The sequence below is a fragment of the Sabethes cyaneus genome, chromosome 2 (assembly GCF_943734655.1).
Source record: "Sabethes cyaneus chromosome 2, idSabCyanKW18_F2, whole genome shotgun sequence".
Classification (NCBI taxonomy): domain Eukaryota; kingdom Metazoa; phylum Arthropoda; class Insecta; order Diptera; family Culicidae; genus Sabethes; species Sabethes cyaneus.
Window position 1 is genome coordinate 57615766 of NC_071354.1, and position 17353 is coordinate 57633118.

Below are 17353 nucleotides of genomic sequence, written 5' to 3' on the forward strand. Positions count from 1 at the left end.
CGGACATACGGAAATTAACTAAGTACGTATTAACTAAGATTCTTGTATTATGCTCTAATATTTCACTGAAATACGTTAGGAGTATACAGAATCGCAATAAGCGTTTGTTGCCAGGGTAAGTCAAGAGATTAGATAAGAGGTAAAGCATAGATAGCTAACAACCACTCGTTCGGTAACTTCCTTGTATTTGCCGGCGCACTAACAATTATGCCTAAAACAAAAAACTGGATAAATTAAAAATTCCTTTGGATAGAACGGACAACCATGGGGTTGAAACGATGGCTAAATGGACTGAACCCTCCGATATAATGCGTTTTTTGACATTACTTTTACTCAAAGTGTACGGCCTGGCGTCGCGGGTTTGGGAATTGAACTTTAGGGCTGGCCGGTAAGCTATCTAGGAATGTATGTTTTCAACAAACTACCCGCCCTGCTGCGGTGTGCGATAATACACGTTTATCATAATTACCCTAATGATCGGCTTTTCCCTTTCCCAACAGGTACCCGAGGCGGGACCCAGCGGCGAAATAATTCAATCACCTAGGGGCAATTGTTTCTTCGTAATCTTCGTTTTCTCTTTTAGTTACAACGGGAACCGGGTCCTACCTGGACCATGACCACAATTTTACGTGCGAAAAGTCACGTACGCACTCTCAGCTCAATTGTAAATGCACAGATCACAGACACAACAGCGTAGTTATGCTATATATTCATGTAATTTTTAATTGACAGTGTGTGAAAAACCTTAACCTTAAAATATAACTTTTCTGTCTCACACAGCTTTTCAAACAATATCATTTTTTCAAAATTCGGGAATTTCGAACGAACGTCTATCCTCTGTGGCATATAGGTTACTTGATCGTTATCGTAAGAAAAAGCAGCCGATCGAGTTTGGGACATCTGTTTGACAGGTACAGAAGTATTTGCGACGCGTGCGTTCTCGAACTGTCCATCGGTGAAAAGACTTGATGTATGTAAACAAAAGTGATATGACAAATCGGGTTCTTTCGAGTGTGTTGCATTAACATATTGCGTAATTCATACCTAATGGATTTTATGTGTTGTTGACATGTCAAGGTAATAATCTTTGGTTTCTAGGATAGTTGTCACCGGGGTAGAGTCACCATCATGATCATTCTTATTTAAGTCGCTGGCACAGTTCATGTGCGTCTGTTAACAATCTGCTTTCCTTTCAAGTACACTCTAGGTATCATAGTTTCAAGTGTGACTTCAAGTGTAACTCGAATTTTGAAATTGAACAAAAAAGTTTCTCAACAGCATCGAAACTATCATCAAAAGTGTAATATACAAGTGTAACCGCCTTGTTAGTTAAATCTGGCGTTGTAGCTCTTGTTGATAACAAAAACAACAAATCTAATCAACCTTGTAAAGGGCTTGGTTGTGGTATGGCAGGATAGTCAATACAATGACGTTCATTGAATTCGTCTGGGCGGCTGTAATTTTTATTACGTGAGTTATCTAGAAAAGCTTCTGCTTTGTGGTGGTAAAAAGTGGATAAAAATTACTAAAATAGACGGTTATCAGAAGCTTATTTTGTATAATTGGTTTGGATTATTATAAAGCAAAACGAGGATTATGTGCTACATTCCGTTTTCAAAATTTAACCCGCTGTTTTTATTAGACAGTCTGAGTTTTCAGTCTGCTATGGAAATCAGAAAAGTTTTTAGATTCTGTCCGACGTTTCGACTTTTTATGTAAGTCTTTTTCAAGTATTGAATATTATTCGTTCTTCGATCTAAAGATACACGATAAAGAACTGAGAATATTCAATCTTCGAAAAAGCCATAAATACAAAGTCGAAACGTCGGAAAGAATTTAAAAACGATAACTTACCCGAGGGGTAAGACACTTCATAATATTATCATATAGAGTTGGGCGGGGCATAAGTGCGATGTTTGAAGTTGTCACCAATTTTCGTGACATATAAAGAAGGACAACAACATAATATGTTTTATAGTGATGCAGTAACTCAATGTCTTCACATTCAACTATAAATCATCTGCGGTAATAGTGTTTTGCAAAATAAATTCTTCTTTCTTCTGATCAAGTGCAGATTCGCACTTTTACCCCACTACCGGGGCAAAAGAGCGAATACCGCGGGGCAAAAGTTCGAAGCTAGAATCCATGAAATTAGCCCAGCAGTAGCTAACAAACCCATATTATCTTCAATCTGCGTTATGTTTCGGTAAGGAATATTCTCAATTTGCACCTTTTCTATTTTGCGCTGGTGTATTGCAGCCTCCGTTAGATCGAAACTTTTCCAAACGTTTGTTTTTTGTTTCATCAGCGAAAACACATTGTTTTTTTCGACCAGCATCTGTAGAGCACACAGTTTTCTGCAGATCTTTCATTTCTAGTATCTGTGATATAGTGCCTAAAGCTGTATATAAATAGCTATACATTTTTGCCTCGTCCATGAATCGCACTTTTGCCCCGTCCGTGAATCGAACTTTTACCCCGCTACGCGCTTGACGGGGTTAGATTAAATTACGGAAAAATATTTTGTAAATTATAATATAATATATTTTATAAATTATTTTCACCGTATTTTCAAAACAGATATGTGAGTGATGTAAAACTCTGCTACAAATTTTCAACAAGTAATATCCTCCTGTTGATTTCGTATTTGCCGTATAAAGAAAAATTACTTCAAAACCGCCCTAAAATAACATTTGCACATAACTCAGCAACTATGCTTCGTAAGCAACCAAAGTTTACGTTAGATTCAAGCTGTCAAAGTAGTCACCCATCCATGCCAATGTAGAAAATTTACTCGGGATCTGCACCGATAAATCATTGAATCGCACTTTTACCCGCATCGCACTTTTACCCCTCCTTACTCTACTAATATATTAGGCAAATGTATTGATATTATTTTATCTTGCCATTTCCATATTTGCATAACCGACGTTATATTAAAGACCTATAAATGTATATCTTTGTAGGGCTTTAGGTTATATTAGGGTAGGAACGATATAAATATATTAAGGCTGAAAAAATATTCCCATAGGGAAAAGTATTATATTTTCAACAGTGCCTTGCCCCTCGATCTTAACTTCTACAGAATTGTCACTACGCTTTTTTTTGTTAGTCAAGTAACACTCTTTTAGTGCCTGAAATTAAATAAGAAGAAAGCTATTCCAATTAAATTCTACTATCTATTGATAGCAGTTTCGTATTCTACTGAGACGCTCCAAAAGCTCAGTGTTAGTAATAAAAATTTCACGACAGCGTTTTCGTTGTTCCTGGGTTGTGGCCAAAAACATCGGTTTGCATTTGCATTTAAAGAAATCATGTCTGAGGAACTTTTTTCGACATATTTTCGACTTTGCTATTAAAACGAATGTTTCTCGTCTACTTTCGTTTCGAATCTTAATTTTAATAAAAATTAAATTCTATCTAATAGATAGATTTTACGCCAATTGGATCAGGCAGCACCCGATCAGAATTTAACAAAACTTTTACAGTAAATTAAATTAAGATGAGAATTCGCGAACAAAAATAGCACGCACTAATCTTTTTCAGAGAACAACAAAATTGTAACAAACAAATGTTTTATATCGGAACACACAAAAAGAAAACAATCCGGAAGAACTGCTCATCGGAGGTGCTGGAAAATGTCAGACAGTGACTACAGGACGAGGAATCTAAGCGGCGCATTGCAGCATGCTTACGTAAACACCTTGAAATGGTAATCAATAGAGGATTTTTGTGTATTGAATTTTGAATGATAATCTTTTTTCTTCGCTCAGGGATTCGGCACCTAACGATATGGATGGTTGGTTCTGCTTGTTTGGATTTTTCTTCGTAGCAGTCAGATGTTCTACCAAATCAATAGAGCGCGCTGGAAAGGGCTTTCTGACTTTCAGTGATCTGCGCTGGGTCGCCTTCGAATTTTCTGAAGCAAACATTATTACACATAAATTCAACAAAACAACGGCAGTGGCTGGAATGGACAGGGCGATAAGTTTCATGAAAAGACACCGTTTATCCTTGCGAACAGCGGTCGGTTGAACTACTAGCGGTTACATGAACGGTGAGTTGTTTTACGAGTGTATTAAACATATCCAAAAAAACTTCAAAACATCGACCAAAGGTCCAGTTCTGCTGATTCTGGACAATCATGGCTCTTAGCTGAATTTGGAAGCAGTGCTTTTACCGAGAAAATTGGATTCACATGCTTTCAAATTCCTCCCCATGGCAGCCACAAACTACAAGCATTTGATCGCTGCTTATCGGATGCCTGCAGCAATTGATTGACCATCCAGGGCAATACACAATCCCAAATAGCACGGCTATTTGGTTCTGCTTGCGGCAAATATGCCATAATTGATAAAGCGATGGACACCCTCGAGGTTTGTGGAATTGTGCCAATGAACTCTTGAATATCCACTGATGAGGGCTTTGACTTAGTTCAACTTTGACTTGGCTATAACAGATATTTTACAATGTCTGGTACCTGTGGACATCGGTGGCGTTTTAAATAATTACAAACACGCTTGTTGAGCAGAATTCAATCCAATTCCAATCCAGAATCCAATTGGAATCCAATCTTCCAGAAGAAGCAAAAGCCTTCAGCGAACTTAGTTTCCAAAAGGAACTAAACGGACAATGAATAAAAAGCTTTCAAAGGGCTGTAATAGTCCGAACGTATCTAAAAGGAACCTCTAACAACAACTTTATCTTGTCTCTGTTAAATTTCTTGGTTAATTTTATTGATGTGAAGCTTCTTTTAATCGATAAAATTTAAAATAGAGAATAAACGATATTTTTTTATATCAAGACACTCGAAACTGACGCTGGCTTATGTCTGTACCGAAAACCAAGACTCTGACAGGACGTCATAAAAGAGGTTTATCGGTAACTAAAACAGGCCCCTGACAGGACGTCATGCTTTCGTAGAAATGGGTTGTATTCGATTGCTAAACTGGTTGACTAGACTGGCCGATTAGACTGCTCGATTTGATTGGTCGACTGGACTGCTCAACTGAACTGCTCAACTTAACTACTCGATTCGACTACTTGACACATTTGTTCGACTTATTACTCGATCCGACTGCTCGACTTGCTACTCGATCCAACTGCTCGACTTAATAGAACGATTGAATTGCTCGACTGAACTGTTCGATTCGACTGCTCGACTCAACTCTTCGATTCAACTGCTTGATTCCACTGTTCGACTAGACTTCACGACTCAACTGCTCAATTCGACTTGTCCACTCGACGCAACTGCTCAACTAAACTACTGGACCCAACTGCTTGATTCAACTACTCGATTGGACTATTCAGATCGGCTGCTCGACTCAACTGCCCAACCCGATTGCTCGATTGAACTGCTTGACTAGACTACTCGATTTAACTGCTCGACCTGACAGCTCAAGTCAACTGGCGACTGAACAGCTTGATTCAACAGCTCGACATAGCCACTTGACCCGACTGCTCAACTCAACTGCTTGACTAAACTGTTCGTTGATTCAACATCTCGACTTAACTACTCGACTTGACGAGACTGCTCGACTCAACTACACGATTAAGCTATTCGACTGGACTGCTCGATTCAACTACTCGGCTTTACTGCTCGATTCAACTGCTCGACTCAACTGTTCCACTTAACTGCTCGATTGAACCGCTTAACCCGGTTGCTCGACTATACTGCTTGACTAAGCTGTAAGCGTTTCGAGTGCACGACTCAACTGCTCGATTTAACTGCGCGACTGGACTACTTCATTCAAGTGCTCGACTCAACTGGTTGACAAGACTGCTTGACTGAACAGCTTGATTCAACTGCTCAACTAGCCTGTTCGACTCAACTGCTTGACTTTTATTTGATTCGACTTAGCTGCTCGATTCAACTGCTCGACTAGATTACTCGACCCGACTGCTCGACTAGACTTCACGGCTCAACTGCTCAATTCGACTTGTCTACTCGACTCAACTGCTCGACTGGACCACTCGACTCAGCTGCTCGATTAAACTGTTCGACTGTACCGCTCGATTCAACTGCTCGACTTGACTGTTCGACTCGATTGCTCGACTCGCCTGCTCAATTCGATTGCTTGTCGCGATATCATTTGGTCGGTGTTAAATCAAACCGGACCAAGTCGCAAAATTAAAAAAAAAATGAGTTAATGACAGCAAACGATCGAGCAAACGATTCTAAGCAACATTTTACTCTAATCAGACTACATAAATGTTGCAAACAGCCAGAGTTATAAGATGACAAACTTTGAATGCGTTTTTCTCGAAGTCAGAGTTTTGTCACTCGGTTCTGTCTGACTTAACACCGATCATATGAAAAAGAGCCATTTTACCCACCTATAGAATCAGCACAGTGGAGATAATGCTTTTATTCATATAAATAAAATCCAATGCGAGTATAAAAACTATTTGTTTCTGTTTCCGGCTGACTCTTATGTACAACATCTTAGAGCTATATTATGCAATACAAGAAGTCAAAAAACTAATACAAAGATTAAACATCTTCGCAAACACTGGCCAATAAATGCCGTTTTCTGAATTCTGAACAGACATTTATGTTTTCCGGCTCGTAAGGTTCGGGCTCAAATAGTAAGTTATAATTATCCTGTAAAATAATGTTTTTTTTCTCTTCATTTTCGAGATTTTCTGTGGTGGGCTGGTTCATCTTGTTTAATTTTTGCTGAAAAATTTTGTTTTTGATTCTAGACCTTACTTACATCCGAGAAAAACACAGGTTTCAGCACTTATTAAAAAAAAGTATTTTTATCAATATATATGAACAATATGAACACTTTTTATTCTACAGATTCTTGAATTGGGGAAAAGTTTTTTTTTCACAATTTTTTTCACGATGGTGGAAAATTCTAAAGTTTCTAATTCTTAAAACTTATTATACTTTAGTGACAAAAAATCTACGACGTTATTTTTAGTTATTTTAGAATTAACAAAGAAAGAGCGAAAACATATTTCTGTAAAGCTAATACGATTTTATGTATAACTAGCTGACCCGACAAACTTCGTATTTCCACAAATTAAACTGTGTTGTACATAAATCGTGAATCTCGGATGACCTTTGTCACAATCTCAAGTTTTTGGGGAGTATTGATAGTTTTTAGTGGTCTTGTTATTGACTAATGTTTTATGAAAGAGTCTAAAATTTCTCGAGTTCGATTAGTTTTTGAGTTACTCAAAAATGTCTGTTTTATTTGTATGAGAGTCCTTATCCCCCTATAACAGGGGTGAGGGGTCTCAAACCATCATAAAAAAATTCCTGCCTCCAAAACCCCCCACATGCCAAATTTGGTTCCATTTGTTTGATTAGTTCTCTAGTTATGAGGATATTTGTATTTCATTTGTATGAGAGCCCCCCCTCCTAAAAAGGTAAGGGGTCCTAATTCATCATAGAAAAAATGTATGCCTCAAAAACACCCACATGTCAAATATGGTTCCATTTGATTAATTAGTTCTCGAGTTATGAGGAAATTTGTATTTCATATGTATAGGAGCCTCCCCTCTTAAAGGGGAGAGGGGTCATTATTTCCCTTCTAAAGAGGAGAGGGGTCTCAATTCACCATAGAAAAATTTCTTGTCTCCAAAAACACCCACATGTCAAATTTTGTTCTATTTGCTTGATTAATTCTCGAGTTATGCAGAAATTTGTGTTTCATTTGTATGGGAGCCCTCCTTCTTAGTGGCGGGAGAAGTCTCTAACCATCATAAGAACCTTCCCTGGCCCCAAAACCCCCTACATGCAAATTTTCACGTCGATCGGTTAAGTAGTTTTCAATTCTATAAGGAACATACGGACAGACAGAAATCCATTTTTATAGGTATAGATTCACACTTATTTTGCGAGGTGAGTGACGTGACATGGCAAATTTTAATTCGCTAGCATTTGCGTACCTATCGTTCTCTATTACCGGAGTCGAGTCGAATGACATGAGAGTTTCCAGAGGAATCTTTCGTGGCCTATGACTCGATACGAATGGCACTGCAGTAAATGTGAATTGCAGTGCATTAAAATTTGGGCCGTCACGTCACTCGCCTCGCAGAAGTGGCGCCTGTGGCCAGCGATGTCAACCTTCCAGACATTTGAGCATGCATAAATTTGGGACCCATCAATTATTTCAGTTCCTGTGAATTCTGGTTTCACTAATGTTGCTTAAGCTTAAAGTACTCCACTAACTATTTTTGTTACACAAAAAATTAGACTGAGAAAATAAAATACTGCATGGAGAAAATGATAGGGTCCTACATTTATGCATGCACTAATGTCTGTAAGATTGGCATCGCTGCCTGTGGCACTAAATCTATAATCGATAACAAAAATAATTCGGAAGTACAACGAACTGGATATGCGTACGTGACTTTTCGCAGCTGTGGCATGGTAGATTGACAGGTAATATTTGCACTTCATTTGTACGCAAAAGAGAATGGACAAACTTGAACTTGACCGGCAGCTTAAGTGTAAGAAGTGGATTAGGGTAATGAATTAATTTAAATACAGTTGGATTTCGAATTTGGCAACAAATACGTGTCGCCTATGTTGCTAAACTCGAAACCGTGCCAAAATCGAGACCCTTTCTTGATATGAAAAAACTTTTTCAGCACCTTCAGCACCTTTTCAGCATAAATTCAGCATAAAATTTATAAAAATTAAAAAGTTAGGAAACAATTAAGTCGATCCCGTCTAGACATAGGGTATATGTTGCTGCTTCGTCGTAATTGCCTATTCCCGTCCTATCCAACACAATGCAAAACTAGTTATACCCTAACATTTTAGTTTGTTGTCTATCATACGTGACCAAACAAAGTGAGCTGAGATCTATTCAAATGCTTTTATCATTAAGAAGTCCTACCAGCCAAATTTTTTCGTGCGACGAAAAAGAAAATGTCGACAAATCGTTTTAATTTCCGTCATTCATAAATGAAAATAACTCACGGAAAACTTGCCTGACCTGCAGAAATTTTGCAGAATAACATTTGTCATGCCGTCCTACATAAATACATGCGCGTTAGCTTCGTAAACATTGTCGTGACTTTTAGTTTGGGCGATGAAAAATTTTGATGGACGGATTTCAAAACGGTACGACGAATTTAAGAAACAAAGTCAGTTGCGTAATTTCAATAATATGCTTTAATAATCGCTTTTCAGTGATTTCAAAGTTCACGGATCGGAAGGTAAGTGTGTTTTAGTCAAATCAGCACAAAAACGTTTGGAGTATTCATTAAATCCATCCAACAAATGATGAAAATTAGAATGGCATTACTTACTACCACGGGAATTAGAAATAAACACTAAGTACCTTTAAACGGTTGCCAAATTTCGTAGCGCATTGAGCTGGATGTGCGTACGTGACTTTTCGCAACTGCGCTATGGCAGATTGATAGGTAGAAGTTGCTCAAAAGAGAAGGAAAAACTTTGAACTTTACCTGACCTGAAGGCTAAACGTACGACGAGGATCAGGGCAATAAATCAGTTTAAATAATTTGTGGAAATACTATTAGACAACACCAGTTCAAGTTATTAATTAACACTAAATAGAAGCTCTTCAAGTTATTTGTAGTGATTATTTGAAGGCTATTGCTTACTAATTCCTGTTTTCATTTTGAAAACAATTTTTTGAGAAACCGCCGATATTATTATATAGACAGTCTCATCAGACGTCCCAGATTTCATGGATTAGTCGCGGATTTGTATGCCTTGTCACGAATGACTAAGTGTCCCTCAAGTACTCCACAATGATTTTTATCAGGCCAGTTAAATTTAGAGGCGCCAGAGAAATGCTCCCGGCCACACAGAATTTTCCTGAAAATCGCCGAGGGTTTTTCAAGGAAATCAAGAAAACAGTCGTCTATACTTAAGTAGCTTTAAACGGTAGCAAAATTCCATAGCACGTTGAACTGGACGTGCGTACGTGACTTCTCGCAGCTATGGTATGGTAGATTGACAGGTAGAAGTTGTTCAAAATGGAAAGGAAAACTTTGAGCTTAACCTGACCGGAAGATTAGGCGTACGACGAGGATTAGGATAATAAATTAGTTTAAATAATTTGTGGGAAAATTATTAGGCAACACTAGATGAAGTTATTACTAGAAAATTTTGAAGTTATTTTTATTAATAACTTAAAGTTTTTTTTTTCCAATCGATGCATATTTTTCATTATAAACACATTTTTTTGAGAAGCCATCAGGCTGACCAGACGTTCCGAATTTTACGGGACAGCATCGGATTTGGACGACTTGTCCCAAATGACTAGTTATCCCACAAAGTATCGCGGTTTGATTGATTTTTATAATGCCAATTAAAAGCTAAAGGTGTCAGTGAAATGCTACCGGTCATATTGAATTTGTCTGTAAATCTACATCGACATATAAGAATCTTTAAATGGTAGCAAAATTCCGGACCACATTGAACTGGATGTGCGTACGTGACTTTTCGCAGCTGTGGTATGGTAGATTGACAGGTAGAAGTTGCTCAAAGAGAAGGAAAAATTACGAACTTGACCTCACCTGAAGGTTAAGCGTACGACGAGGATTAGGGGTAGGGCAATAAATTAGTTTAAATAATTTGTGGGAAAATTGTTAGACAACGCCAGCCGAAGTTATTAGTTAACAGCAAATAGTAGCTTTTCTAGTTAGTTTTTGTGATTACTTGAAGGCTTTTGCTTACCAATGCATATTTTTCATTTTAAAAACAGTTTTTTTTAGAAGCAACCGATATTATTTTAGATGATCCATAAACAGGCCGACCAGAAGTCTCGGATTTCGTAGGACAGCCTCGGATTTGGATGCCACTTAGTCATTCAGGACAGGCCATCCAAATCCGGAACGTCTGGCTAGCCTATTTATGTTATGATCCATAATAACGGTGGCTTCTCAAAAAAATGTTTTATAATAAAAAATTTGCCTCTGTTAAAAAAGCTTCAAGCATGTAATCACTGAAAATAACTTGAGCCTCTGTTTAGTGTTAACTAGTAACTTGTACTGGTGTTGTCTAATAATTTTCGCACAAATTATTTAAACTAATTTATTGTCATAACCCTCGTCGTATGGTTAACCTTCAGGTCAGGGCAAGTTCGTAGTTTTTCCTTCCCTTTTGAGCTGCTTCTACCTATCAATCTGCCATAGCACAGTTGCGAAAAGTCACGTACGCACATCCAGTTCAATGTGGTCCGGCATTTAACTGCCGTTTATAGATACTTATGTCTAGACGAGTTCGACCCGACTGTTTTCTAACTTTTTAGTTTTTTAAAAACTTTCCATTGGTAAATATTGTTGTTGACTAGATTTATGCTGAAAGGTGCGTCTTTGTCCTGGGAATTTAAACATCTTTTGATAATTTTAATTACGGACAAAGCCGTTATTACAGTTCCACCAAGTTGACTTGTGCTTAGTTTAGTGTAGACCAAAATGAAACCAAAAGATAATAACCTTTTAATTTTAGTACACAAAATGTTACGAGGATTTTTTTCACAATATAAAAAAATAAGAAAACAGTCATCTAGATATTAATATCTATAAACGGTAGAAAAATATCTAACCACATTGAGCTGGATGTGCGTACGTGACTTTCCGCAGCTGTGGTATGATAGATTGGCAGGTAGAATATGCCCAAAAGAGATGGAAAATTCTTAAGCTTATCTTGACCTGACGGTTAAGCGTGCGACGAGGATTAGTGTGATAAATTATTTTAATAAATTTGTGGGGAAATCCACAGATTCATTATAAAACATTGAGAGAAGCCCCCGGTATTATTATATTATGAAATACTTTTTTTCTTATTTATGATCCAGGGATCTATAGATGATTCACTGCAAGATGTTACTTTCAGAGGTGTTCTCGAAGATTAGCTGCCTTGAAATGTTTATTTTTCCAAATACGTAGAAAGTTTTAAAATACGGGTTGAAGTTACCATAAAACGTGTACATTTTTTTACATTTTTAAATAGGACTTAAAATTGTTTCAGGTTACTGGGCTATTTTGTATTGGTATCATCTTCAGTCAGAGTTTAACAAAGGAGAAGTCAAATTACTTAAACTGTAATAACGATATAAATGTACTTGAAGAATTAAATGGCGCATCTTTTGGGATAAATTTAGCCAACAACAATATTTACTTATCCAAAATTTACAAATACTACAATTAGAAAACAGTCTGGCTGAATTCGTCTGGACATAAATACCTATAATCGGTAGAAAAATTCGGGAGCACTTCGCATTTGATGTGCGTACGTGACATTTCACAGCTCTGGTATGGTAGATTGGCAGGTAGAACTTGCCGCTCGTACCAAAAACAGGAGGTGGAGAAGGAGGAACTTTGAATTTGAGCGAAAGTTTATGCACAAGGCGAGCATTAGGCAGATAAATTAATTTAAATAATTGAATGATAAAAATCAGACAACAGCACAACACAACACAAGGTTTTTAGGTACATATATTACTGAAACATGCCAAATAGTTAGGCAGAACTTATCTAGAAGTACCTAAGCATAATCGGTAAAAATTCTGGAGCTCACAGCTGAAGCTGGACCTGCGTACGTGACTTTTCGCAGCTGAGTTATGTCAGGTAATGCTTACCCTTTATCGTGCCCTTGCCAAAAGCGAAGAAGGAACATTGAGTGTAGGGCGAAGCTATAGCTGTAACAATTAAAGAAACTGACTAAAGAAGTGACAGGTAACTCATTTTCCGTTCGTCGAAACCAAGTGCGCATGAATCTCGATGAAACCTTCTGAATCTTTTGCTCGAAAACTTGTGGAGTATCAGTCGATGTACGCGGCAGAAAATAATGACTGCAAGCGAACGGCAACAAATACCATCGTTTCATCACGAAATCGATCCGTGCTGCCTAACGAAAACACCAGGCAATCAAATTTGTATCGTACGGTTCATAAAATCGCCTAAATGTTGAACTCGAAAAAATATTGTTCGAACTTTTCCTAGCAACTTTGAACAGAGTCACGCACAACAATCATCGTTGAGCAAATCAGGTTTAATGATGACAGGAGGCCGCGAGTGACTGAGCTCCAATGTCTTTTCTTTAGTCAGTTTCTTTAGTAACAATAGCTAATTTCTTGTAAAATTAACACGATGAACGACATCGAATGGGTGAGAAAGTAGTTCAAATCTCTCTCAATGGCGAATATTATCTGTTTTTAAGCAAAGTGCATTGTGTTTTAGTATATATTTTTGACAACCAAACAGAGCAGAAGTTTGTTTTCTGAAATTTTAGTAACAGCTTTTTACTTATATTTAAATCTAGTTAAGGCAATCGTAACTACGGAAATGACATGCTAATCGTTCTAGCATCAAGCGACGAACGTTGCATTAAGCGACTTTCAAGGGCTGACCTCGTCTAGACAGTTGGCTCGTTACGCGGCAAATCGTGAACTTAGATGATTCCATTGTCAAACTTTGCGACAGTGTGCATAGTAGGGCACCGGATCAGGTGCAACTTTTCAATGCTGTCATCGAGTTTCTATCACTAGAGTTATGGGAAGGGTAAATTTTTAGTCAGATCTTACTGTGCGGTGGATGCTGTTAGTAAGCGCTCGCTGAGGGAAGCAGACAGAATAATTTATTATTCAATTTAAACAGCCGAGAGATTACTACCAGTTCTGACTGGGTACTAGGAGAAAAACCGGTCACTAATGAATAAACAATATTCATAATACATATCTGAGATCGAGTCTGCGCCGCCAGTATTCCCCAGCGAGCGTTGGCCGTCGGCTGAGAAAATCTAGCAATCTGAAAGCATTCGGTGGCATCGAGAAATACAGTTTCGGATTCGGAGTGAACTGCTGTGCGAGAAGTGAACCCACGCAGCGGCCAGTCGATAACAATGACACTTTGAATAAGTAATTGTTTTACATATAAGTCGCCGTGCACAGGAGATCGGTTGTCCATGATGCCACAAAGTGGAGAAATGTCGTCATTCAATCCAATCTACTTATCGTTGCGAATGCAAAAGGCTTAAAACAAATTATTACAAAAGAATGCTGATATAATAGGATAGACATGGTAGTGTTGCAGAAAAAACTGATATTAATTATGGTTTGGCTTATTTCGACAAGGTCATTGCTAGAATTATTTCGTCGCATTTTGTATTGGCCAACTGTAAAACAAGAAATAACACCCCACAATGAGCTGCTTCCAACTTCAAGATGAAATTATATTGATTTAAATCAATAGTTTTCGTACAGAAAGTCTATCAGAATTACCATTAATTTTTTTTCGATTGCAATTCTTCGGTTTTAAATAAATCCGTACAGAGTTTCTATTTGGGTCAAGGTTCAAAACAAGTTCAAAGCAGTAAGGAAACGAAATTTCGGTGTATTATTACGCAGCTGAACAAATATTTAAGTTCTTCAGTAAATGTTAAGCAAATATTTCATACGACGCAAATCGCAGAAAATCACCTCTTGCTTATATTTTGCTTTCCGCAGCGATAAACAGGCAAACATTGTCGTGCTGAAGCCGGATCAGCCGGGCGAGGAGGTGGCAAATACAGGCTGGCTGTTTGGCTGGATTTATACATGAACCGTATCAACTGAGTATATACTGTTTGTATGTACAATTTAAAACGTTTCTATTAAATGTTGGTTCTTCGCAGTAGTTTGACGATTCGAGTGCTTATTCAATCAATTCTCCAGTGGAATGATATGGAAAATCCTTGCAAATTGCTTTCGCTACCAGTCTATCCGAGATGCTGAACTGAGCTGTGCTGCGAGACCTTCCTACTTGACATTCATCCCTCGTCCCCGTTCGTCCATCCGGAGCATGCGGTCAGCTCGTGGCAAGCATTACGCTTCGGAGGCTCGTCTGTAGGAGGAGAAAATTTCTCGTCCGATCCAGCAGCTGACCGGGAGATGCTGCTGCGGCGATCGACCGATGATCTTGTTTACGAAAGGAAGGCCAAAAGAGAGAGCTCGCTAACTGCGCTGAATGTTCGATGCACGATGATGATAGGAAACTTGCTTGACTACCTACGGTATTTACAATAGGCGAGGCGAGATGCTGGTGTGTACGTGCGAAGCTATACACATACCTAACCGGCCGGTTTTTATATATATAGAGTGACTTCGGACCCGAATGAGACAGTTCAACAGCAATCGTGAAACCATTTAGATCGTTCGATCGTGATCGCGAGAGAATACGCCAACAGAGTGAGACTTAACAGTCAATGATTTCCTAAAAGTTCAAGGATAAAAGAAGATAGGAAAAGTTAAGAGACGTTACCGCCAGAAACAATAATGGTTTCGAAAATATTTAATACCTTCCATAAAGCCCGATTCAGTGGCATCCGGATAGTGCCGGCAAATGCGCCGTCCTTGTATCAGGAGTGCGTGAAAGTGTTTGTAGCTGAGGTTAACCGCAACAATCAGAATGGAAAGCGTATTTCAGAGCTGCAATTTTTGCCGACGGCAGCGCTTGTTAATATCTTCGAGGAGATGTGCAAATATCCGGCGCTAAGAGATGTGCTTCGGGAGGCGCTGTCGGATCCGGTGTTATTCATGAGAATTTTCACCGGCCACAACACCAACCAGTTGATCGTGGACCAATGTCTGCGGGAAGCAGGTTTAAGCGGAGAGCCGGTACTTCCTGTGCTGGCAAAAAATTATTGTGATATGGTGCAGAAGGAGCCTTTGGGGAAAGACACGCCCGATTTCATGAGGCGTCTTCTGGGCGCACTGAAACTGGGCAAATATTTGCTTGAAGCTGGCTGGGCCCGATCCAGCGTAAACGTGTTAACTATTGCGGAAGGCATGATCTCATTAATTGTCGACAACCGCTTTCATAGAGAGCTTGAACTGGATTGCACCCAACTCTTGTTAAGATCCAAGGGTGGCTGCATGACTGCGCAGGCCAATGAAACTTGCAATAAACTACTTTCGTTGGTTGAGAATATAACCGATGATGATCTTCTAGTCAAGGCGTACCTCGAGGTGGCCAACCATCACTATCGCGCTGAACAATTTGAAACATGCCACGAATGGGCTCTGAAAACAATGGACATGATCACCGATTCTACGGCCGCTGAGCACATCATAGAGGTACTTCAGCTGGAAGCTTTATATTGCTTTTCCAAGCAGCGCTACGATCTGGGAAGCATGCTGATCAGTCAGGCCATTCAGCGAGCTCGAACGCATTTTGGAAACCAGCACCGCTTGTACGCAGATGTCCTTCATACTTACGGACAGTGTCTGATGAAAATGAATGCAGTATCGGAAGCCGTTTCAACATTCATGGAGCTGCTGGATGTTACCATCAAGCTGTACGGTCGACTTACTCCGCACGTGCCAATCATCCAGGGTTATTTGGCATATGGATTCTATTTGCGATCTCAAACCACCGGGAGATTCGATATGGCCTTGGATCAGATTGATCAAGCTACCAAGCTGGCCAAACGACTTATGCCATCGAACAAACAAGTGATTGCCCATTTCGCCAAAATACGTGTGCTGATTGTTAAAGGTTTCGATAGTGTGGCTGCCGCTACCAAAGAACGGAAACCGATGAAGGTGGAAAGCTATCAGAGGTTCCACTTTTCGGAAATTCGTGAGAAATACTTCGAACTGAACGGGTCTTTCTAAATCATGTGCCATGATATGTTAATTTAGTTTAGATTGATTACGTTTGTTTCTTTCTTATTATTGCTTACGTTAAGCACTGTCGTATGATAAATCAAATGATTAACGCAAATATGTACAAATAAAAACCTATTGATTTCAATCTTTGTGTTGTGCATTATATTTAATTAATTTCACAATCTACGTTATCCACGTTATCCACGGGTGATTGGTTTAGGTGTAGAGTTGTTTTGGCTTGTTTGATGAGTTAAACATGCACTCCTCCCACTCCTGGATGGTATTCTTCATTCCGCCAGCAACATAAAATGAGCAAAACAACAAGTTCGAAATATATCGAACGAAATAAAAATCCTTTTGAAATACAGAATATTATTGGACAACTGAAATAAATAGAAACTACTTGTGCTTCCCCACCCTTGTTTGACAAATACCCAATTAGAGAACTTATTAGAAGCAAAAGTGAGCTGTATTAGCACTTTAGTGAAAGCAAAAAAGGCATTGTTTGTGAAATGGTGCTTCCTACGGGTGACATTTCAGAGAACTATTTTAGCAAATCTTTTTATAGACAAGTCGAATTTTATTTACAAGAGCGATTATTACGCAATAAACCTCACTGTTCAACCTTACCAATCACGTATCGGGGGTTATTTTTTATCCCATTTTAACACTCGAGTACTCGCGTTGTTGTGTTTTGCACAATAATTTTATATGAATTGCACAAAAGAAAAAATTATTGCAGCTCTAACGTATCTCAGCTGGGAGAG

General features: G+C 38.7%; 1 protein-coding gene and 1 long non-coding RNA gene across 4 annotated transcripts in view; one reads left to right on the forward strand and one right to left on the reverse strand.

The window, feature by feature from the left end:
- LOC128738164 (uncharacterized) overlaps positions 1 to 17353 on the reverse strand; it is a 218484-nt gene that overhangs the window by 2042 nt on the left and 199089 nt on the right. The window lies entirely within an intron of this gene.
- Positions 13842 to 16702, forward strand: LOC128738159 (uncharacterized). 3 transcript variants are annotated; one of them, XM_053833070.1, is made up of 2 exons: positions 13842 to 14552; positions 14612 to 16702. In XM_053833070.1, exon 2 carries the CDS (start codon positions 15252 to 15254, stop codon positions 16590 to 16592), a length of 1341 nt encoding a protein of 446 aa, XP_053689045.1. In that variant the 5' UTR covers positions 13842 to 14552; positions 14612 to 15251; the 3' UTR covers positions 16593 to 16702. The 3 variants fall into 3 exon arrangements, with proteins under 3 accessions (XP_053689045.1, XP_053689046.1, XP_053689047.1); XM_053833071.1 differs by having other exon boundaries at positions 13842 to 14019; positions 14445 to 16702; XM_053833072.1 differs by having other exon boundaries at positions 13847 to 13856; positions 14445 to 16702.